Source organism: Entelurus aequoreus, linkage group LG04 (assembly GCF_033978785.1).
Source record: "Entelurus aequoreus isolate RoL-2023_Sb linkage group LG04, RoL_Eaeq_v1.1, whole genome shotgun sequence".
Classification (NCBI taxonomy): Eukaryota; Metazoa; Chordata; class Actinopteri; order Syngnathiformes; family Syngnathidae; genus Entelurus; species Entelurus aequoreus.
The window spans coordinates 76,489,560-76,514,058 of NC_084734.1; the positions used below are offsets into that span (position 1 = coordinate 76,489,560).

General features: G+C 39.9%; 1 protein-coding gene and 1 long non-coding RNA gene across 2 annotated transcripts; one reads left to right on the plus strand and one right to left on the minus strand.

The window, feature by feature from the left end:
• The first annotated feature begins 14,763 nt into the window (after nucleotides 1-14,763).
• Nucleotides 14,764-15,566, plus strand: LOC133647996 (uncharacterized). Its single transcript, XR_009825818.1, has 3 exons — nucleotides 14,764-14,821; nucleotides 15,033-15,125; nucleotides 15,516-15,566. It is a non-coding gene; the product is annotated as an uncharacterized LOC133647996 (long non-coding RNA).
• Nucleotides 15,567-19,183: 3,617 nt separating this feature from the next.
• On the minus strand, nucleotides 19,184-19,692 carry LOC133649227 (small ribosomal subunit protein uS3-like). Its single transcript, XM_062046057.1, has one exon. The coding sequence runs from the start codon at nucleotides 19,682-19,684 to the stop codon at nucleotides 19,184-19,186; it is 501 nt and encodes a 166-aa protein (XP_061902041.1). The 5' UTR covers nucleotides 19,685-19,692.
• Between the last annotated feature and the right edge of the window lie 4,807 nt (nucleotides 19,693-24,499).

Sequence of the window (24,499 nt, forward strand, 5' to 3'; positions counted from 1 at the left end):
AATGGCCAGAAAAAGATAACTTTCATCTGAAACTCGACAGTCTATTCTTGTTCTTAGAAAGTCTATTCTTGTTCTTAGAAATGAAGGCTATTCCACAAAATTGTTTGGGTGACCCCAAACTTTTGAACGGTAGTGTATATATATATATATATATATATATATATATATATATATATATATATATATATATATATATATATACATATATATATATATATATATATATACAGGTATATATATATATATACAGGTATATATATATATATATATATATATATATATATATATATATATATATATATATATATATATATATATATATATATATTTATATATATATATATATATATATATATATATATATATATATATATATATATACAAACTCCGTTTCCATATGAGTTGGGAAATTGTGTTAGATGTAAATATAAACGGAATACAATGATTTGCAAATCATTTTCAACCCATATTCAGTTGAATATGCTACAAAGACAACATATTTGATGTTCAAACTGATAAACTTTTTTTTTGGCAAATAATCATTAACTTTAGAATTTGATGCCAGCAACACGTGACAAAGAAGTCGGGAAAGGTGGCAATAAATACTGATAAAGTTGAGGAATGCTCATCAAACACTTATTTGGAACATCCCACAGGTGAACAGGCAAATTGGGAACAGGTGGGTGCCATGATTGGGTATAAAAGTAGATTCCATGAAATGCTCAGTCATTCACAAACAAGGATGGGGCGAGGGTCACCACTTTGTCAACAAATGTGTGAGCAAATTGTTGAACAGTTTAAGAAAAAAATTTCTCAACCAGCTATTGCAAGGAATTTAGGGATTTCACCATCTACGGTCCGTAATATCATCAAAGGGTCCAGAGAATCTGGAGAAATCACTGCACGTAAGCAGCTAAGCCCGTGACCTTCGATCCCTCAGGCTGTAAAGAAAAGGCCATGTAACACAGTGGTGAACATGCCCTTTCCCAACTACTTTGGCACGTGTTGCAGCCATGAAATTCTAAGTTAATTATTATTTGCAAAAAAAATATAACGTTTATGAGTTTGAACATCAAATATGTTGTCTTTTTAGTGCATTCAATTGAATATGGGTTGAAAAGGATTTGCAAATCATTGTATTCCGTTTATATTTACATCTAACACAATTTCCCAACTCATATGGAAACGGGGTTTGTATATGGTCTATATATATAATGAATACATAGAGCTACATCGCTCCCTGGTGTCTGAGCCGTCATCTCCTCCTGTTAAACCATAACATCCTTGTCTGTCAGAGCTGCAGTCTGCCGGCACTAATCAACATAATTCAGTCTGAGGCTTGTGGGATGGTGTGCCTCGGTTGATAAGGCGATAGTCCAGGAACCTTGAGTTCCTTGTTCAAACCCAACTACTCTTGTGTCTTTGGAATAGACACTTTGCCCACCTTTCTCCCAGTGCCCCCCACTTTGCCTTTTGCGAGTTCTCTATATAAATGTGGACGTGACCTTAGGAACTGCAACAGCTCCTCTCTGCTCATTTAGGGGCCAATTCTCCTGTTTGCGTTTAAGTGTTTTTTACACGCTTAAGTGTCTTAGACCCCTTTTACACTAAGCCGGCTAAGGTTATCCAGGCTATATTCCACCTAACTTTATCCTTGTCCACACACACACAATGCCACCGTTTAAGACCCCCTCCCCCCTCCGTCCCTCGGCGCAACGCGACCTAGTACGCATGCGCGACAAAAATTGGTTACCTCTGACCTGGAAGTGTATCCTTACCCTGTGTTTCAATGTTTTGCCACATTTCTTCAGTAAAACCTTGCTTGCCTCACCATCAGCAGCTGTTAGACTAGCCCAGGGGTCGGCAACCCAAAACGTTGAAAGAGCCATATTGGACCAAAAATACAAAAAACAAAACTGTCAAGAACCGCAAAAAAATACAAATCTTATAATGAAGGCAACACATGATATAAGTGTCTATATTAGCTATAATAGCCTACTATCAAAATGACTATGTCGCAGGCTGAAGCAAATCTTCGTTGACAGAAATGTTGAAATTTAATATTTGTTCTACACATTTTTACAACATTAGAAACCATAAGTAAATCAGAGGCTACTCAGAAGGTGAGATAATTCCTGGAAATTACTGGCTTTTAATGATCAAAGGTGTAGATGTGTTTGTCCAAGTTAAGGCTGTCTTCTTTTATCAGATTTATTACAATCTTTTGCAAGCTAGGTAATGTTTGCTGTGGTCTGGAACAACATGGCACACAAACAGAATAAAATGCAGCCAATATTACATACAGATAATGTGTCATGAGACATGCAAAACTAAATTATATACAAAGAGGATAAAAGTAAAGGATATTAAATGAGCTCAAATATACCTACAAATGAGGCATAATGATGCAATATGTACATACAGCTAGCCCAAATAGCATGTTAGCATTGATTAGCTTGTGCATTCACGCACAGCATGAAACTTTTGGTGGACAAAATGAGACCAAGAAGGAGTGGAAGATTTTGCATGTAAACAAACTGTTGCGTCACAGTCCACACTATGGTGAGTTCAAGAACCGCCAAAATTAGTAGGACAAAATGTTGTTCACCAAATACTCTCATCAGTGAAGCATACACACAAACATACTAAACAGTGGGCTTTCGGACAATTGGTAAGGTTTGTGTCATGTGTGTCCTCAAACAATAACATACGAAAACAAAAAAATCATTTTTCCACCATAGTTTTCCATTTTTAATCCTTTTTTTAAAAAATGCTCCAGGAAGCCACTAGGGTGGCACTCGAGAGCCGCGGGTTGCTGACCCCCGGACTAGCCCTATTGTAGTGAATCACACCTGAGCCATCATACATGAATCATATCTTTAATGGACGTGTGGAAGTAAACAATGCGATAAAGAACATTTTACAACAATCAATCTAGATATCTGGTCAGGACACTGTGCTTGTAGGCTGAAATTGGCGGTCGTGCTTGACGGCCGCAACCACTTCATGGCTTCACAGTAGCTATGGAGTACAAAACTAGACGTTGAGTAATCGCTCGACATACATCACGGACAATAACTGATAGTCTGCTTTGCCAGTCCAAATGCATTTGCTGTTTCCCGTAGTCTTCCCTCGTCCACGGTAGCCTGCATTCTCGTTGTCTCCCCTTCAACAAATGGACACAGTTTTTCGCTAAGTAGAATCACAGCTGACCTGGACATTCGAAAGTTCTCTTGCCGTTTCTGTGGCACAACACACTCGTTGACAAACATATCCCACCAGGCTGCCGTTCTTCCAGGCCTTATCCAAAACCATTGCTATGTTGCCGTCTGAGATATGTTGTATCCGAAATAGCTGCAATCGCGCGTTTCCTTCACTTAAGGTATTCATGTGTGATTTCCACAAGCGTCTGTACATGTAAAAGAAGGAGAAACAAGGGGAAGTCTGGATTACTCGTCTCCCTCTTTCCTGTGGTTACCTCCGAGTTACGATACCGCTTGTTATGAAGCTGGCTGTGGCGCGTTCTTTCTGACGTCACTTCCTGTGTGGGGCGCGGTCTTTCTGGCGTCACTTCCTCTCCGAACTCAGTTTGTAAACGATCAATGAGTCCATACAGAGCTAAGAGCCTGAAATTCAAGAAATACATGGCGCACGTACCCATGTAAAAAATTTCCAAGGAGTGGAACCTTAAACGATGGTTTAGTGTGGCTGACACAGGGCTTAGGCTAAGTAATTATGTGTTTAAGGAGTTATCCGACTTAATGTAGACAGGGTCTTAAAGTTACACACCTTTGTCTTATTCACATTTTTTCCGTCCAGTTAGTTAGGCAGAAGTGCTTACAATGCATCCAGAAAGTATTCACAGCGCTTCATTTTTTCCACATGTTATGTTACAGACTTATTCTAAAATGGAATTAATTCATTTTTATCCTTAACATTGTACACACAATACCTCATAATGACAATGATTGGTGGATTGCTACAGAAATGGTTGTCCATCTGGAAGGTTCTCCTCTCTACGCAGAGTGACCACCGGGTTATTGGTCACCTCCCTGACTAGGGCCCTTATGCCCTGATAGCTCAGTTTAGACGGCCAGCCAGCCCTAGGAAGAGTCCTGGCAGTCCCAAAGGATAATGGAAGCCAATGTGCACTCAAAAAAGTGAATGAGGTGTGTTGTGCACTATATATAATTTTTATGTTTTCAGTTTACTTAAAATACATGTCTTTGTTAAGTTAAAATATGTTTTTCTAATAAAGTCCATGTAATTGTGTCTTTGGTTATGTGTACAAAATAATTATGCGTTGGTTGATCACAAAACATTTAATTGAAGTGAATTATGATTGAAATACTTATTACATCCAGAAGGCGGCAGTAAGAAGAAAATTCAAATGCTTCACACTACACGTGCGCAAACTCTGAATCAACGTTCTTGTTTTTGCCGGTGAACTTGCCAACGGTCGTCACCATTTGTCTGCGTTTCTGGCTTGAGAGGTAGGAGGGCATTTTTCATCAATACTTATTGTATTATTTACATATTGAGCATGATTTAATTGTGTGTTTGTGATATAACACTTCTATATTTCCGTTGTGTTTGTGCTTCAGATAGCAGTAGCCAGTGCATGATAAAACTACACTACCTTCGGTCTGGTTTTACCCCGCCGACCCCCAGGCAGGTAGGTTAGCTACTAAAATAAAGCACCAGTGGCATTTGTCAAGGGTAAATGTCACCAACAACGGGAGCATTTGGTTATGTTTAACGAGCAGTAGAGCCGTTGTGGTGAGCTGGGAAGCGGGTGTTAGCCGCGAATGCTAACCGCTAGCGCTAGCCGAAGTTAAAGGCCTACTGAAAGCCACTACTACCGACCACGCAGTCTGATAGTTTATATATCAATGATGAAATCTTAACATTGCAACACATGCCAATACGGCCGGGTTAACTTATAAAGTGCAATTTTAAATTTCCCGCTAAACTTCCGGTTCGAAACGCCTCTGAGGGTTGACGTATGCGCGTGACGTCAATCATTGAAACGGAAGTATTCGGACACCATTGAAGTCGATACGAAATAGCTCTGTTTTCATCTCATTATTCCACAGTATTCTGGACATCTGTGTTGGTGAATCTGTTGCAATTTGTTCATTGCATTATGGAGAAAGAAGCTGAGCAAGCAAAGAAGAAAGTTGTCGGTGCGAAGTGTCTATTTTGCGAGGGAAGTCAGCAACAACATGTACACAGCCGGCGCTTCTTTGTTTACATTCCCGAAAGATGCAGTCAAGATGGAAGAACTCGGACAACAGAGACTCTTACCAGGAGGACTTTGATTTGGATACACAGTTGCGATAACGTGAGTACACAGCTGCGCTTCCAAACATTTGATCGCTTGCTATAACTAGCTCGAGCTAGTAGCTAGGAGCTAGGAGCTAGCATTAGGATTAATTTGTGGCATATTAAATATAAGCCTGGTTGTGTTGTGGCTAATAGAGTATATATATGTCTTGTGTTTATTTATTGTTGTAGTCATTCCCAGCTGAATATCAGGTCCCACCCGCGCGCTTCCAAACATTTGATTGCTTGCCCGTACGTGCGTGTCATGTACGTAACTTTGATTAAATATATAAGCTTTATGAACCTTGGGTTAGGTGAACGGTTGTTTGGGCTGAGTGAGTGTGTGTGTTATGCAGGTGTTTGAATTGTATTGGCGGGTTATATATACGGGATCCCGTCCATATTACCCGCTCGAGCTATAACTAGCTCGAGCTAGTAGCTAGGAGCTAGGAGTTAGCATAACAAACACCTAGGTGTTTTTATGCGGGATTAATTTGTGGCATATTAAATATAAGCCTGGTTGTGTTGTGGCTAATAGAGTATATATGTCTTGTGTTCATTTACTGTTGTAGTCATTCCCAGCTGAATATCAGGTCACCCCCGGCTCTCACAGCATCTTCCACTCCCCACTAGTCCTTCACTTGCACTTTCCTCATTTAAAAATATTTCATCCTCGCTCAAATTAATGGGGAAATCGTCGCTTTTTTCGTTTAAATAAAAAAAATTCATTAAAGGCCTACTGAAATGAATTTTTTTTATTTAAACGGGGATAGAAGATCTATTCTATGTGTCATACTTGATCATTTCGCGATATTGCCATATTTTTGCTGAAAGGATTTAGTATAGAACGACGATAAAGATCGCAACTTTTGGTATCTGATAAAAAAAGGCTTGCCCCTACCGGAAGTAGCGTGACGTAGTCAATTGAACATATACGCAAAGTTCCCTATTGTTTACAATGATGGCCGCATGAAGTGAGAGAGATTCGGACCGAGAAAGCGACGATTTCCCCATTAATTTGAGCGAGGATGAAAGATTTGTGGATGAGTAAAGTGCAAGTGAAGGACTAGTGGGGAGTTGAAGCTATTCAGATAGGGAAGATGCTGTGAGAGCCGGGGGTGACCTGATATTCAGCTGCGAATGACTACAACAGTAAATAAACACAAGACATATATATACTCTATTAGCCACAACACAACCAGGCTTATATTTAATATGCCACAAATTAATCCTGCATAAAAACACCTACGTGTTTGTTATGCTAGCTCCTCTGCTAGCTCCTAGCTCCATAGAACACGCCAATACAACTCAAACACCTGATCAACACACACAATCACTCAGCCCAAAAGACCGTTCACCTAACCCAAGGTTCATAAAGCTTATATATTTTCAAAAAGTTACGTACATACGCAAAAAAAAAGTTGCGCACATACGGTCAAGCGATCAAATATTTAGAAGCCAAAGCTGCATACTCACGGTAGCACGTCTGCGTCTTTGTCATCCAAATCAAAGTAATCCTGGTAAGAGTCTGTGTTGTCCCAGTTCTCTACAGGCGTCTGTGTATCGAAGTCAAAAGTCCTCCTGGTTAGAGTCTCTGTTATCCGAGTTCTTCCATCTTGACTGCATCTTTCGGGAATGTAAACAAAGACGCGCCGGCTGTGTACTGTTGTTGCTGACTTCGTTCGAAAAATACGTCCGTTTCGCACCGACAACTTTCTTCTTTGCTTGCTCAGCTTCTTTCTCCATAATGCAATGAACATAATTGCAACAGATTCACGAACACAGATGTCCAGAATACTGTGGAATTATGAAATGAAAACAGAGCTTTTTTGTATTGTATTCAATGGGGAAGGCATACCTCTGTTCCCCGGGTTACGTCACGCGCATACGTCATCCTCAGAGGCGTTTCGAACCGGAAGTTTAGCGGCAAATTTAAAATGTCACTTTATAAGTTAACCCGGCCGTATTGGCATGTGTTATAATGTTAAGATTTCATCATTGATATATAAACTATCAGACTGCGTGGTCGGTAGTAGTGGGTTTCAGTAGGCCTTTAAGGCCCCTACACATGATACGCGGTAAAACACTTTGAACCGGCCGTTCCATTCAGTGCCTATGGAAGAGGCGCACCGCTGTGTCCGAGTTTTCCGAACTATTTAACGTTGCATTAAAGTCGTATCCAGATGTCTGAAGAAAACGTAATGGAGGTTAAGATGTAGTCACCAGCTAACGGTTGTTAGAATACTAAGGTCGATTTAGCCGTTTACTGGCACTCTGCTCCCAACCTCGCGGTGAGCCCAGAGCAAAAAGCTGATTATGAGAATCGAGCTAGCTCAGCACTACAGCCCACATACTTGTTACCAGAGAGAGGTATTGTAAACATCCAGGACAGCTAACTTACTGGGGCCAGAAGCCCTTATTCCTTATTCTTCCTCCTGTCTGCCCATAGCACTGTACTCATAACAAGTATGATCACAACTAGTGATTTTAATACTGTGAATTGTGTTGCCAGTATTTTTATTTTAATTAACATTTATCAGGTAACAGATTAATTCTCTTGCTCTCGTTCTGAATGTGTTTTTATTTTTTAGATTTCTAGTTCTCTTTAAAAAAAGTAATGAACTACATTAATGTATGGATCCACATGAATGGATGGATTTATGGATTAACATGATGAATTTCAGATCCTGGATGTGATAGCTGTTTCCTAACTCATCGATGTGGTTTAGACGGCACTGCTGAGCTTGCCCGTGGTATGTTAACAGTCAGACTTTTCTTTCTTAATACTGTTTTACAAATTGAGTTTCCTTTACCAATATATCATTTTTTGTTTTTTGCCTCCCAGATTTGAATGTGGCAGTGTAAAGGTTGCAGTTCAAAGACCTAAACTAGAGGCCAGTTGCTTAAACATTACAGATTAAATCATCCACATTATGGGCGCAGGCACCCATATCCTTGCCCATATAGTAGTTGTCCATGTACATCTAAGTCATGGAATGCACTCAGGTCACATTTGTGTAGAGTCCACACTAGAGAAACATCACAGCAAACATTGACATTGACGACATTCAGCTGTCATGTTTGTGGGTTCTCTGAAGTTTCCTCTGAAAAGGAGTATTTCACTCATATAAATTTGCATCTCAAAGCCAATGAAACAGTCCCCTGCATGTTTAAGGGCTGTACATTTAGGACAAATATTTATGGGACATTTAAATCACATAAAAATAGAAAGCACCTTGGTTATTCTTACAGTGACTTTAAACCTGGAATAGTTGCAGAAAGAGACAGTTTTGAGAGCTCAAGTGTTTCAGGTGAACATGGAGACAATGAAGAATCAGAAGCAGCCCAGCTTGAAGTGCAGTGTAGTTTTCAGAGGGACTGCTCAGAAAATCTTGAGAAGATGATAGAAGAGAAACTTGCAGCAGTGTTGCTTAAGCTGGAAAACATACTCCATGTTCCCAGCAATGCAGTTGATGAACTTTTACAGGACATGCACTTCCTAATAAGTTCCGCATCCCAGACTACATTAAATACCATTGTTTCAGATTTTTGTACAAAGCATAATCTTGTTCTCGATGCAAAAGAAACTGAGGAATTGGCCTCTGCCTTCTGTCTTGCTAATCCCTTGACCAAAGCAATTGGAGATCAGGGCCCACTTGGCACTGCTTTTAAGCGGAAACAGTACTTCAAAGACAAGTTCCAAGTAGTTGAACCAGTTGAATATGTTTTGGATAAGGAGCGCAACCATACCTACCAATATGTACCATTATTGCAGTCATTGCAGCAGCTCCTTAGCAAAGATGGTATAATTGATGCTGTAGTAGAAAACTGGAGTGCTCACCAAAATGAAACTGCACAAGAATACAAGTCATTTCAGGATGGAGAATTTTTCAAACAAAATGAGTTCCTATCTTCAGGGGAATTGAGAATACGTGTGACCCTTTATATTGATGAGTTTGAAGTGTGCAACCCTCTGGGCACTTCCAGAAAGAAGCATAAACTTTGCGCTATGTACTGGATTTTGAGCAACTTACCCCCAGTCCAGCACTCTTCTTTGTCATCCATCTACTTGGCAGTGCTGTGTAAAAGTAACTTGATCAAGGAATACGGATATGGGAAAGTGCTTGAACATCTTTTGCGTGATCTGGTTGTCTTGGAAGAGCATGGCGTGTTTGTCCCACAGATTGGAAAAAATATTCAAGGCACAGTACAATGTGTTGCTGCAGACAATCTCGGTGCCCATGGAATTGCAGGCTTTGTGGAAAGTTTTTCAGGAAAGTTTGTTTGTCGATTTTGCACAGGGCGTTTCAGTGATTTTCAGACCAAGCAGGTTCTGTCGGGTGAGTTTAGTCTTAGATCCAAAGACGAACACAAAGAACATGTTAAACATGCAGTGGAAAATGGAAAGCCTTGTGTTGGAGTAAAAAGGCCATGTGTGCTGACAGAAAATCTTTCTCATTTTGATGTAACAACTGGATATCCACCTGATGTACTCCACGATCTGTTGGAGGGTATTGTTCCAGTGGAACTTGCACAGTGCCTGGGTGTGTTGATATCCAAACAATACCTCTCTTTGGACACTTTAAATAAGGTAATTCTCAATTTCCCCTACAAAGGAGAAGATAAAACAAACCGCCCTCATGTTGTGCCACAAAAACTTTTAAGCAAAAAGACAATAGGTGGCAATGCAGCTGAAAACTGGACCCTCATAAGATTGCTGCCTTTCATGATTGGAGATGTTATACCTGATGATGAACCAGTGTGGGAGATAATTTTGGATTTAAAAGATATAGTGGAACTTGCTGTTTCCCAGATCCATACAGAAGAATCAATTGGATATCTTCAGTTCAAAATATCTGATCACAGACAGAAATATCAAGAAGCATTTCCGAACCAAAAACTCCTCCCAAAGCATCACTTCTTAGAGCATTACCCTCACATGACCCGATGTTTTGGTCCTCTAGTCAGGGTCTGGACCATGAGATTTGAAGGCAAACACAGTTTTTTTAAGCAAGTTGCCCATCACACCAAGTGTTTCAAGAATGTTGCTCTAACACTGTCAAGAAAACACCAGATGATGATTGCGTATCACTTGCACTCATCATGTCCACAGAAACCTGCAGTTGAAGTATCAGGAATATCGAGAGTCCCTGTTGAGGTGCTGAAAGATGATGTATCATTGCCTCTTCAGCAGATGTACCCAAACCTGGCAGAAGTAAACATGGCTAACAGTGCAGATTACAAGGGGATCAACTATAGAAATGGAATGATAGTCATTTGTGGATTTTCTGATGGGCTACCTGAATTCGGAGAGATAATAAGGATATGTGTACTTCAGGATATGCTGAACTTCTTAGTCAAGATGTTCTCAGCTTGGTTTAGGGAGCACTACCGGGCCTTTGAACTGCAACCATGTACAACTGGCACAATGTCCCTGATAACACATGACGAACTGGCAGAGAAGTACCCATTACATGATTACTTTGTTGGGCCCCTTCGACTGGTTACATTTAAAAGATATCCATATATTAAAAGGAAGTGTTGAATATGTGAGTAAATGGCTTTAAAGGCCTACTGAAATGAATTTTTTTTATTTAAACGGGGATAGCAGATCTATTCTATGTGTCATACTTGATCATTTCGCGATATTGCCATATTTTTGCTGAAAGGATTTAGTATAGAACAACGACGATAAAGATTGCAACTTTTGGTATCTGATAAAAAAAAGGCTTGCACCTACCGGAAGTAGCGTGACGTAGTCAGTTGAACATATACGCAAAGTTCCCTATTGTTTACAATGATGGCCGCATGAAGTGAGAGAGATTCGGACCGAGAAAGCGACAATTTCCCCATTAATTTGAGCGAGGATGAAAGATTTGTGGATGAGTAAAGTGCAAGTGAAGGACTAGTGGGGAGTTGAAGCTATTCAGATAGGGAAGATGCTGTGAGAGCCGGGGGTGACCTGATATTCAGCTGGGAATGACTACAACAGTAAATAAACACAAGACATATATATACTCTATTAGCCACAACACAACCAGGCTTATATTTAATATGCCACAAATTAATCCTGCATAAAAACACCTGCGTGTTTGTTATGCTAGCTCCTAGCTCCTCTGCTAGCTCCTAGCTCCATAGAACACGCCAATACAATTCAAACACCTGATCAACACACACAATCACTCAGCCCAAAAGACCGTTTACCTAACCCAAGGTTCATAAAGCTTATATATTTTTAAAAAGTTACGTACGTGACGCGCACATACGGTCAAGTTATCGAATGTTTAGCAGCCAAGGCTGCATACTCACGGTACCTGATATTCAGCTGGGAATGACTACAACAGTAAATAAACACAAGACATATATATACTCTATTAGCCACAACACAACCAGGCTTATATTTAATATGCCACAAATTAATCCTGCATAATAACACCTGCGTGTTTGTTATGCTAGCTCCTAGCTCCTCTGCTAGCTCCTAGCTCCATAGAACACGCCAATACAATTCAAACACCCGATCAACACACACAATCACTCAGCCCAAAAGACCGTTCACCTAACCCAAGGTTCATAAAGCTTATATATTTTTAAAAAGTTACGTACGTGACGCGCACTTACGGTACGGTACGTGTTATGCTAGCTCCTAGCTCCTCTGCTAGCTCCTAGCTCCATAGAACACGCCAATACAATTCAAACACATGATCAACACACACAATCACTCAGCCCAAAAGACCGTTCACCTAACCCAAGGTTCATAAAGCTTATATATTTTAAAAAAGTTACGTACATACGCAAAAAAAAAGCCAAAGCTGCATACTCACAGTAGCACGTCTGCGTCTTTGTCATCCAAATCAAAGTAATCCTGGTAAGAGTCTGTGTTGTCCCAGTTCTCTACAGGCGTCTGTGTATCCAAATCAAAAGTCCTCCTGGTTAGAGTCTCTGTTATCCGAGTTCTTCCATCTTGACTGCATCTTTCGGGAATGTAAACAAAGAAGCGCCGGCTGTGTACTGTTGTGGCTGACTACGTTCGAAAAATACGTCCATTTCGCACCGACAACTTTCTTCTTTGCTTGCTTGGCTTCCTTCTCCATAATGCAATGAACATGATTGAAACAGATTCACGAACACAGATGTCCAGAATACTGTGGAATTATGAAATGAAAACAGAGCTTTTTCATATTGGCTTCAATGTGGAAGGCATACCCGTGTTCGTCGGGCTACGTCACGCGCATACGTCATCCTCAGAGGCGTTTCGAACCGGAAGTTTAGCGGCAAATTTAAAATGTCACTTTATAAGTTAACCCGGCCGTATTGGCATGTGTTATAATGTTAAGATTTCATCATTGATATATAAACTATCAGACTGCGTGGTCGGTAGTAGTGGGTTTCAGTAGGCCTTTAATTGATAGCTTACTAAATGTGCACCTAATACTAACCCGTTACCTCTTTCCACTTGGCTGTTTACTTTCCTGTTTCTGTACATGCACTAACTCCGTGTCACTGGTAGGGCTGGGCAATATTTTGATATCATATCGATATTGTGATGACACTTGATATCATCTGTGATTTTGGATATTGAAATATCAGAATATGGCATAAGTATAGTCTCTTCCTAGGTTTAAAGGCTACATTCTTTCAAAGTGTGTCCATTACATTAAAGTGATGACATTTTCTGAACTAGCAATTATTTGCTTTTACCCACATATAAATTATGATTATTTTCAAAAATCTAGTTGTGTAAATATTTTCTAGAAGCACTATAGTCATCCCCACTATATCATCACAATATCGATATTGAGGTATTTGGTAAAAAATGTCATATTGCCAATTCCAACCTAAATCAACTAATTTGAGCACTGTTAACCATAGTATGACACGTTTGTTTCCCATGCTACTATCATTGTCACTGGCTTCTGTCTGTGGATTGCTCAATGTTTGCTTCAGTGTCCAGTTCGTTTTACATATGACCAAAGTCAGTTGGTTTCTTTCTCATTTGAATGCTTTTAATGTATACATATTTAATGACTTCATACTTTTGTTTTCATCTTCTCTAGACTGACTCATTTGGATGATGGCTGCACCAGTAAAACTACGGATTATCCTTGGTTCCAACAATGCTGAAAAACTGACCATAGAATCAGGCATGCCAATGTCTGTTGAGGATCTTGCAAATGAGATCAAACGTCAGTTTGATATAGAGGAGGACATTAGACTCCAGTACATGGACAGTGACTTTGATAACGAATTTGTTAACCTTAACAAAATTTGCGACATTCAAGACAAGAGCACAGTGAAAATCATCCGCTTGTCAGATGCTCTAGACCTCAGCCAAGGCAGCATGAACCAGAGTGGGGAAGAAGCATCCTTGTCATCTTCTGACACATTAAAACTCTCCTCTGATTCAGAATCTTCTCGATCACATTGGCCCACAGAATTCCAAATTCCAAAGTTTTCATATGACGTGGAGATGCAACTTCGAAGTGCAAACCAGGACTTTGTATCAAATGGAGTTCTTCTGACCCCCGGTCATAAACTTAAATCAGACATCTTGGAAAGTCTGGCTCAGGAAATCATCAAGTTCAAGGCATATCCCTCAAACTTGGAAATTGAATCTGTTGCTGAAGCTTTAATCAAAGCACATCCATGTTTGAGAGAACAGGGATCCTTCTGTGGTTTCTACGGCTGGAAAATAAGCCTCAAGTATAAGATGGCAAACTACAGGACAAAACTTAGAAACTTGGGGTGCCCAGAACTGAGCATCAATTCCCTCAAGCACAAACCTGCAGATAGATGTCAGCCCGCCTATGATGTCAAAAAAGCAAGGAAAGCCGAAGTCAATTTTTTCCCCCCCTTTCCTGCTGGAGAGACCCAGGACAGCCTTGAAGGGGAAAGATTGGCGTTGTTATCTGAGGTCAAGAAGAGACATAATGATAAAGTTGTCAAAGAAAAGATGGCTAAGACCTTCGCATACAGAAGGCAAGAGGTCGTCAGAGACAAGCCCATGATCATGGAGTTCAAGATCAGATGGCCAGGACTCTTCACTGTCGCAGAGGTATGAAATGCTTCTTAAATCGGCTATAGTCAACAATTTCAATTTATTTATTTTTTGCAATTCTGCTATATTGCATAGTGACAGACATGGAGGGCAGGGGAGAGAGAGTTGTAATGGCTTCCAGTCACATGGGAATGTTAATCATTTTGTGTAAAATGTAACACAGGAAAGGCTGTTATACTACAGTACAACCTGTTTTTGTACATTCTTGTGAAAGTATTTCTGTTTTAAATGTTAAATGCTTTAATAGGTACCAATAATATGTTGTTTGTGGACATTATGTTTTCAGGTGGAAGCAGAATTTGTGAGGATCACTACTGGTCCCCTTGTCTCAAAGTTCCATGCACAGCTTGACCAACACACTGCCCAGCTCATCAAAGTGTTAAGAAGAAAGGAGGCTCTGCAGGGACTACCATCAGAAGGATTTTGGTCCCAATCACACAGGTATGTTTTGCTATCGCTACAGATATGAGATGGGGTGAGAGAGAAAGGGGGAGACATGCAGCAAAGGGAGTCGAACCCGCGGCTGCTGCCTCGAGGACCTTCGGCCTCTTTACATGTGGCGACTGCTCTAACCACTGTTAGCCGCCCCAGCGAGTCAGTTTTGACAAGTTAACAGTCAGAATAATATCTCTGTATTTTTTTCTTTCTTTAGAATGAAACTGTTGAAAAGAGGAGGGAGTGCATCCTCAGGGCGCTTTGTATCTACCTCAACGAAGACCCGAACATCCTCTTCAAAGAATACCTGGTTGGTAATTTTAATAGTTTAGTTTCTACCTGTAATAAATAATTTTCAATTTTAACCTCTGTGGGGGTGGTACCAAAGCCACTGACGTTGATGGCTCGTTGGTGCCCTGGGTGAAGCTTCGTTAGTGCTCCATTTTGCTGTAACAGCCAACTCTAAGAAATATATATATTAGATTAAATACCGGTAACTCAGGTGACAGATTCATTCTCTAAAATTTTGCTGGAATCACTCGGCACTGCTTTATCTTATTTTTACACAAATAGCACTTTCTGAAGTATGTAGTTATTTTCATTAAAAGGAAACCTAAAAGGCAAAAGTTAATCTTTGGAATTCTACAAAATCTGTGATTTCATAGATTGGTTGTGTCCTTTCTTTCTCCCCTATGTAAAGGATACTGCTGGCACCGCTGCACAGAGGGAGCTTGAGCAACTTACCCTTGGCATGTACATCATCAAAGTCGAGGGAGGTGATGCCACCACTCCTCCAGCTGATGTTGGAATAGTGATTGAGGGTGTTGAAGTTCTTCATGACCTGGACGTCACCTCTGCATGTGCACTCTTAATGGGTGTAATATATGCACTGAACCTCAGTTATCCTAAGGAACTGAAGACCTTCTTTGAAGGACTTCAAAAGCTCTTCCTTCAGCTGGATGCTGGCAGACTCTCAGCCAAGGTACAAATGCTCAAGAACAAACTGTATGAATGAACCAAACATTGATTTGGATGCTGAAGTGACAAGTTAAGTGAGAGACCATGCAGCACCAAATTTGTTGACAACTGAATGGAAATAGAAATAGCAAATCTTCTAGCTGAAGTTATTGTTTACGTAGATATTGAAAACACTTTCATAACCAGAGGACCATAAGAACTTCGTGTAGTGGCTGCAACACGAGCTGACATGCTTGTAAAAATGTTTTCCTTCCACACTACTAAATTAAAGGTTGACAGCAGCACATGTTGTTATAGTTTGACTATTATGCTGTTTAAAAAAAAGAGAACTACAAGTTTGTTATATTGTCACACAATAATATTGACAAATCAGGGATGTTTTGTTTGTTTATGCTGCATCAAGGTAGTTTATAATTGTTAGTGTTGGGTAACGATGCAAAACAAGTTGACATGTTTGTCAATATAATTACATTTCAGGGTATTCCCTCCACAATATTAAAAATGGTTAGATTACAATGCTGTTACAAAAACAAAAAATTGAGAACTGCAAGCCTGTTGGATTGTTGGATTGCATAAAAGCAGTTTGCAACTGTTGGTGTTGAACCATGCTGCACCCTAATATCTGTTAGGGTTTTATTTTGGACCAAGTGGCAACAAAATGTTCAATAAATATCGCTTAATAAAGGAAATGACAAATATATGTTGGGTGTACGAAATTCATTTGTGTGGAACCTGTTGACAAACTAGAATTAGGTCACACTAATTAGTATAAAATAAATTGGATGAAAACCTATTTTTATAAATTGAACTTAAATTTATTATTTTACTTCTATAAATAAAATATATGTTTAAAGGACAAATGTAAAACATGTAGCCTGTATATATATTATTTATGTCCATATAACATAACTGAATTCGATTGGATAAACTTAAATATCTCTTGTTGAACGGAAGTAATTTTATCTAGTTGGGTCAATTATTTAACTAACATAATACAATTATGTGGAACCTGTTGACAAAATAAATTTAATTAAAGTCAATGTTTCAATTTTTTGAGTGTGCTCATTAGCAGCAGATATTTTTTTGTACCCTTCCCCAGATTTGTGGCTGGAGACATTCCTGTCTCGGACGACTACATAAAAATTCCTTCTACGTATTTCTTGATTTGTGTTCTGCCATCCCCTGTTAAATGCTGGAGCTTGTATATAGACAGGTGTGTGCCTTTCCAAATCATGTCCAATCAGCGGAATTTACAACAGGTGGACTCCATTTAAACTGTAGGAACATTTCAAGGATGATCAGTTGAAACAGGATGCAACTGAGCTTACCTTCGAGCTTCATGGCAAAGGCTGTGAAAACGTATGGTTTGTGGTTTATGGTTTGAGTTTATTTCGAAAATGCATGGGATTACAACATGAAAAATCACAATTTCCAGTTTCTCTTTTCAACATGTTCGAAAAGAGTAGGAAGAAGCAGAGCATATTTAATTCCACCCCTTTTTCCATTACAGAGCAACTGCTAACACTTTTGTTCACTCCCTTTCAATTTATTCACAATATACTCCATAAATAATAACATTAAAAAATTATAAATAAAAATAGTAAGTTGTTGTGGGGAGGCGGGGATCGGCAGACCGACAGCGAGGCGTGGCCCGCCGGGGACGACTCCGAGATGGCGGCGAGGAGGCGTGGCCGGCGGTCCAGCGGCGGGGCAGGGCACACCGGAGCCCGTTCCAAGATGGCGGCGAGGAGGCGGAGACGGCGAGCGAGCAGCGAGGCGGGGCGCGCCGGGAGAGATGCCGCAATCACGATAAGGTGCGTGGAGCGCACAGCTGTAGACAATGTAATCATCCTCTCGCACTGTATAAGAGGACGACAGACGTGATCGTCAGGGAGAGAGACGGGGAGAAGAGAAGGAGCCAAAGGGAAGCTGACGCTGAGCGAACGAGACAACGAGCACGCGAACGACGGCGACGCACGCAGCTGGGGAAGCTGGAGTGGAGGAGCGAGGAGAGAGAGAGTGCCAGGGAGAAGACGACGTGCTGCTGGAAAGCAGACGGAGGAGCGAGCAGGAAACGGCAAGTGCTGAAAAGCACGAAGAGGGTTTATTTGCAAAAATAAAGAAGTCTAAACCTGCTCACCAAGATGTCATTCCTTGATGGTCCTTGGAACCCACCCGACAGCTGGAGTCGGTCAAAGTTGTGTTTTATATAGTGAGATAAATAAAATTATGATACATTCAGAATGTGTATCATGGTCAATGTTCCCTCTAATTTTTCATGTGTGTGAGCAAACGCAAAAACTCCCTGAGCATTCAGTGGAGCCCTTGTGAGCAACATCAGACGTGCACACTGTGGCTACACCAGCAGCACACCTGTCCCAAACCTGACTAAATAACAAGTTCAATCTCCATCCATCCATCCATTTTCTACCGCTTGTCCCTTTCGGGGTCGCTGGAGCCTATCTCAGCTGCATTCGGGCGGAAGGCGGGGTACACCCTGGACAAGTCCCCACCTCATCGCAGGGCCAACACCGATAGACAGACAACATTCTCTTATTATTATAATCAAATGACAGCAGTCATTTCCATGAGGTTATTTTCTAATATAAGTGTTTAGGCCCACTTACAATGACAATAACAAAAAAATATTGTTTTTCATAAACTGTGTACTTGTATTGTTTGTCTGGGTGGAGGTCCTGCTTTGGAAATAGTTTGTACCCCTTTCAGACATTGCATTTAGTTCCCATTAAAACATTCACATGTTGCACAATGAGATGTAAGCAGGGGATCATGTGTACATTACTGCAACTTCCTGTTTGTAAAAAATATATTTTTATTAGTATTTATTATTATTATACCAACAGCAATTCATGATTAATATTTATAAATTAAGATTCCTAATAAATGACACTAGAATAAGCACACATTTGATTGGTAAATCATAGTGTAACGACCTGGAATGACACTTTATGTGCAGTGCTGGAGTTGTCCGACTTTTTGTGTGGCTGTAAACGCATCACTGGCTAAGTGCCATATGTGCATGTGTTGGCGCAAGTGAGAAAGAGCGAGGGGCTGCTGTTGATATAACAAAGTTGCTTTTGGTCTGGTTTGTACTGCAGAAAATGACCACTTTTGCTAGATATCATTCTTCTTTGTATTTTGTAAACACTTTGAGTTTGAACAGTTTCTTGTGATTGTCATCGAAATCCACAAAAAAGGTAACAATTCCAATTTGTAAACGCCGTGTCCATCCAGGCAGTGCTTGTCATGTGTCTGTGTGTTGTCATGTTAATGTAGTGTGTGTATGCACGTAGTTGTGTATGTATTTTCGGGGCATGCGCAGTTGGTTCAGTAAAGTCTACACCACTGAAGTGGACAGCCGTATGTGCGTCACTGATTTCTACATGGTGTCAGAAGTGGGATCATCAGTCCGTCCACAAACTTCATGGACTTTGCCCTTTGGCCCATCAGCTTGCCGGACACCACCACCTCGCAGCCCTTCGTGCCGCTCTCCATGATGAACCTCAGAACACCGTAACATGCCCTGCGCACAGCCAAACCTCCGAGCAGCTTGTAGCCCAGAGACTCAGCCTGGGCGATGGCGCACAGTCCGCGAGTGGCCACCTTCTCAGCATACAACTCCACGTTGTATGTATTGCCAAACCTCTTCTGGACCACAGCGGTCAGCTCTCTGATGCGACGGCCTTTCTCTCCCAGAACATTCTGGGTCCTTGTGGCTAGGATGATTATCTCGGTCTTGGTGGGGGTTCCGCGGACCTCAACACCCAAATATCCTTCTTCTGCGAGCTCACGAGTCAGGAACTCATTCAGCTCTGCCTTGAAAATTCCATCTGCCACAAATGTTCTCTTTTTGGAGATCTTCACCGCCATCTTCTTGCAGGCCGCAGACAGGAAAGTGTGTGTGTCACTGATTTCTACACTGAGGGTACTGACTAATTTAAAGGCCTACTGAAACCCACTACTACCGACCACGCAGTCTGATAGTTTATATATCAATGATGAAATCTTAACATTGCAACACATGCCAATACGGCCGGGTTAACTTATAAAGTGCAATTTTAAATTTCCCGCTAAACTTCCGGTTGAAAAACGTCTGCGTATGATGACGTATGCGCGTGATGTCACTAGTTAAACGGAAGTATTGGTACACCATTGAATCCAATACAAAAAAGCTCTGTTTTCATCTCAAAATTCCACAGTATTCTGGAAATCTTTGTTGGTGAATCTTTTGCAATTTGTTTAATGAACAATGAAGACTGCAATGAAGAAAGTTGTAGGTGGGATCAGTGTATTAGCGGCTGGCTGTAGCAACACAGCCAGGAGGACTTTGACTTGGATAGCACACGCACTAGTCGACGCTAGCTGCCGACCGCACGGATGATCGGGTGAAGTCCTTCGTCCTTCCGTCGATCGCTGGAACGCAGGTGAGCACGAGTGTTGATGAGCAGATGAGGGCTGGCTGGCGTAGGTGGAGCGCAAATGTTTTTATCATAGCTCTGTGAGGTCCCGTTGCTAAGTTAGCTTCAATGGCGTCGTTAGCAACAGCATTTTTAAGCTTCGCCAAGCTGGAAATTATTAACCGTGTATTTACATGTCCACGGTTTAATAGTATTGTTGATCTTCTGTCTATCCTTCCAGTCAGTGGTTTATTTATTTTGTTTCTATCTGCATTTGAGCTCAGTAACTAAAGAGCTTCACCGATGTATTGTCGTGGAGATAAAAGTCACTGTGAATGTCCATATCGCGTTCTCGACTCTCATTTTCAAGAGGATATAGTATCCGAGGTGGTTTAAAATACAAATCCGTGATCCACAATAGAAAAAGGAGAAAGTGTGGAATCCAATGAACCCTTGTACCTAAGTTACGGTCAGAGCGAAAAAAGATATGTCCTGCACTGCATTCTAGTCCTTCACTCTCACTTTCCTCATCCACAAATCTTTCATCCTCGCTCAAATTAATGGGGTAATCGTCGCTTTCTCGGTCCGAATCTTTCTCGGTCCGAATCTTTCTCGCTGCATTGTAAACAATAGGGAAATGTGAGCAGCCCTCCAGCCTGTGACGTCACGCTACTTCCGGTGGGGGCAAGGCTTTTTTTTATCAGCGACCAAAAGTTGCGAACTTTATCGTCGTTGTTCTCTACTAAATCCTTTCAGCAAAAATATGGCAATATCGTGAAATGATCAAGTATGACACATAGAATGGATCTGCTATCCCCGTTTAAATTTTAAAAAAATCATTTCAGTAGGCCTTTAATTGGGGACAAGACAAAAGCTTCAGAAATAAGGAGCTGCTGTTGGCATTTTTCTAGCCCATTGATTCCTCGTTACTGCGGCACATTACGGCCCCGCGAAAACTCATAAATCAATTCATAGTCCTTTGTCCCTTTACTGAAGCTTGTCGTCACTCGGGGCTCCAACATGGCCGAGGTGACAAGAATCTATTGTTGCAGCATGAGACGCGGTACAAAGCCTCGGACCCACGGCCAAATACGGCCGCACAAAGTATGTGCTGCCTTCAGGGCGGTGGGGCGGCTATTTGAACATTGGCTGACACGCGAGGGTCGAGCTCTGCAACACAGGGGATCCATCTATGTCTTGGCGAGGAATACACACGTACCCAACACAACCCTTACACAACAGCACTATGGTTCTTTCTTTCCATTATACATTTTGTAGTCTATTATTATTACTCTCAATATCACATGTGAGGATGGAGAGTAACAAAGAAAGCAGTGCCGCAGTCATAACAGAAAACCAAGGAAAGGAAAAACAAGTCTAACATTTGTTGTTTTTTCCAGTTGTTTATGGCTGGTTTGCACTTTGAGTCCTTATAGATTGTGTGTGTGGTCAATTGGACTGACATTAAGTAGACCGGTGAAGCAGCTACTTACCCACAAGAGCTTACTTTAGCCTGACGGGATTCATACCAGCACTTTGCACACTTGTCTCCATCCCAGTGAAGATGCTGTGAGGTGCATATTCTCAAGTGGTGGCAGGCTGGGTGTTCATTTGGACAATAATGCAGCTGAAAAATCAAAAGTTTAAAGAAGATCAAATTAAATTCAAAGGTTAATGAGCTTTTTTTTTTTTGCTTAATTAATCAGACATGGAAAGCTCAGATATTGCATGTGAAAAATAAGGTATCTAAAAGCTTACTTATTTTGAACAAGGTTGAATACAGTTTCCAGTATAATACAATGAGAATGTTATATTGCTCAATTATTCTACCTTATTTCAATTATTGTGCAGAAATATGGGGAAATACATATCACAGCAACATAATGCCTTTATTTCTTTCACAGAAAAGAGCAATTCATATCATTTTTACAATAGGAAATAGAGACCTCACAAATCCACCCTTTATTAGGTCAGGATTATTAAAACTAAAAGACATTGTAGAATTGCATACTCTATTAGTGATGCTCAAAGCTATAAATAAAGTTCTTCCGAAGGACTTACAAAAGTTATTTGTGTTCATGTCGGAAGATGAGAACCACAGAAGGCCGTATGATTTTAAACATCCAAGAGTGCGAACAAATTTGAAGCAAATGTGCTTGTCTGTTGCTGGTGTGAAAGCATGGAATTATCTAGACAAAGACTTAAAAAGTTGCAAGAATATATTTGAATTTAAAAAGAGTTACAAAAAGAGACAACTGGAATTATATCAAACTGATTTTTGATTTTGATTGGATGTGTCATTTTGAAAATGCTTAAACGAAAATTAAAAGTATGTTGGAGTTGAGGTGTTGGTGGAGGGAACAGTGATAAAGTAATCTAAAATAATTTATGTTAAAAAGGGGGCAGATACATATAAGAATAGTATTCTTCCATCTACTCCTTTCTGATCATGGAAATGTATAAGAAACAAAAAAAAACAATGAAAGTGTCAATTGTATATGGCTTGTATTAATGCATTTTCATGAAAGGAATAAAAAGAAATGGTGATGATGATGAATCAGTCCAACAAAATAATACACAATAATACCACAATAATACAATTCCAATTCCAAAAACCAAACCCGGCCCAGCAACATTCAGAATAGCAATCAACAGAGCAATTGAAAATGAGAAGACACACAAACATGACACAAAACAATCCAAAAGTAGTCAAACTAAAATGAATATCATATCGATAACAGTACAAATATTAATAAGAATTCCAACATTGCAGTGATTACAAAATCCCTCATTGACATTATCATCACAGCCATTTATAACAAAATAAATAAAAACATTTAAAAAATGAACAACAGTGTCACAGTGGCTTACACTTGCATCGCATTTCATGAGCTTGACAACACATTGTGTCCAATATTTTCACAAAGATCAAATAAGTCATAATTTAGGTTCTTTTAATAGTTAAAACATTTTTTCATTTATTTCAGACAATGACATAAAACAAAAAAGAAAAAAAAAGAAAGTACAAGGTAGACAATACATGATAATTTATTTAATCCCACCCCCAGTTCTCCATTCAGTGATTAATACATTGAGTTATACAGATGTTGTATCATAGCGGCATTACCACAGGTAACAATAATTATTACACTGTACCAACAATTTGTATCAACAATGTAGGAAGAATGAATATACCAACAATGGTAATAGACAACATAGCAATAATGGTAAGGAAACATTGAGCACATGTTAACACTTTGAGACAGAGTACAACAGCAGTTCAAATTAAAGACCCTCATCTCTATATTTGAACCAGACCTCATGTTTGTATAATAGTTTAAATCGATTAATAGTTTGGCATTGCTTGAGTTGTAAGTCCAGTTCGTTCCATAGTTTTAGATTTATCCTGAAATGTGTCCCTAACTTTTTGTGTCTACATTAATCCTTTGTTTACCGGACATGACAGCAATAAATGAATTTTTGCAAAGGAGGACCCATTCAAATAAAAATGTTATATATTTATAGGTAGAGCATTAAAAACCTGTTCATGATCTTCTAAATCAATTTGCAACATAATGAGAGCTCTCTAGACATGAAACAACTCCCTTTAGGCACCTTTACACTCTTTTAATCCAATAAAGCGATGCTGCAATAGGTTGAGCCTATCAGTGGCCACGATGCTGAATAGTGTGATCTGATTGGTTTGGTCTCATCTCATGGCCAATACTACTGTAGTATTGATATGTTGTAGTTCATTTAGCCATTTTGCTTGAAAATGCTTAAATTAGGGCAGAAATATGAGAAAAAAATCTGCAATGTGGCGAGCGACGACTGTAGTTGCTCTAAGTGTTGGTATCAATGATATCAAGCCTTGTTTTACTTGGTATGGTTATGGTTTTAGGTTCATTTCGAACATGCATACGGATACAATATGATACATCATATAATGTACATATTCTCATTTCTCTTACAACATGTTCGAAAAGGAGTAGGAAGAAGCAAAGCTTATTTAATCCTACCTCCTTTCTAATTCATAACAATTACTGACACATATGTTCACTTCCTGTTCTCATCTTGTAACACAATTTACATCAATGAATTCTAGATACAACAGGTTTTTTTTAATAGTTAAGTCAGTTACGATTCACATTATGAGATGAATACTCATTTTCAATAAGTTCACAATGTTTATTAATATTTTTCCTCCTTGTATTTTGTAAACACTTGGAGATTGAACAACATCTTAAACTGGATCATATTAGTACATTGTTTGACTTCTTTGATTACA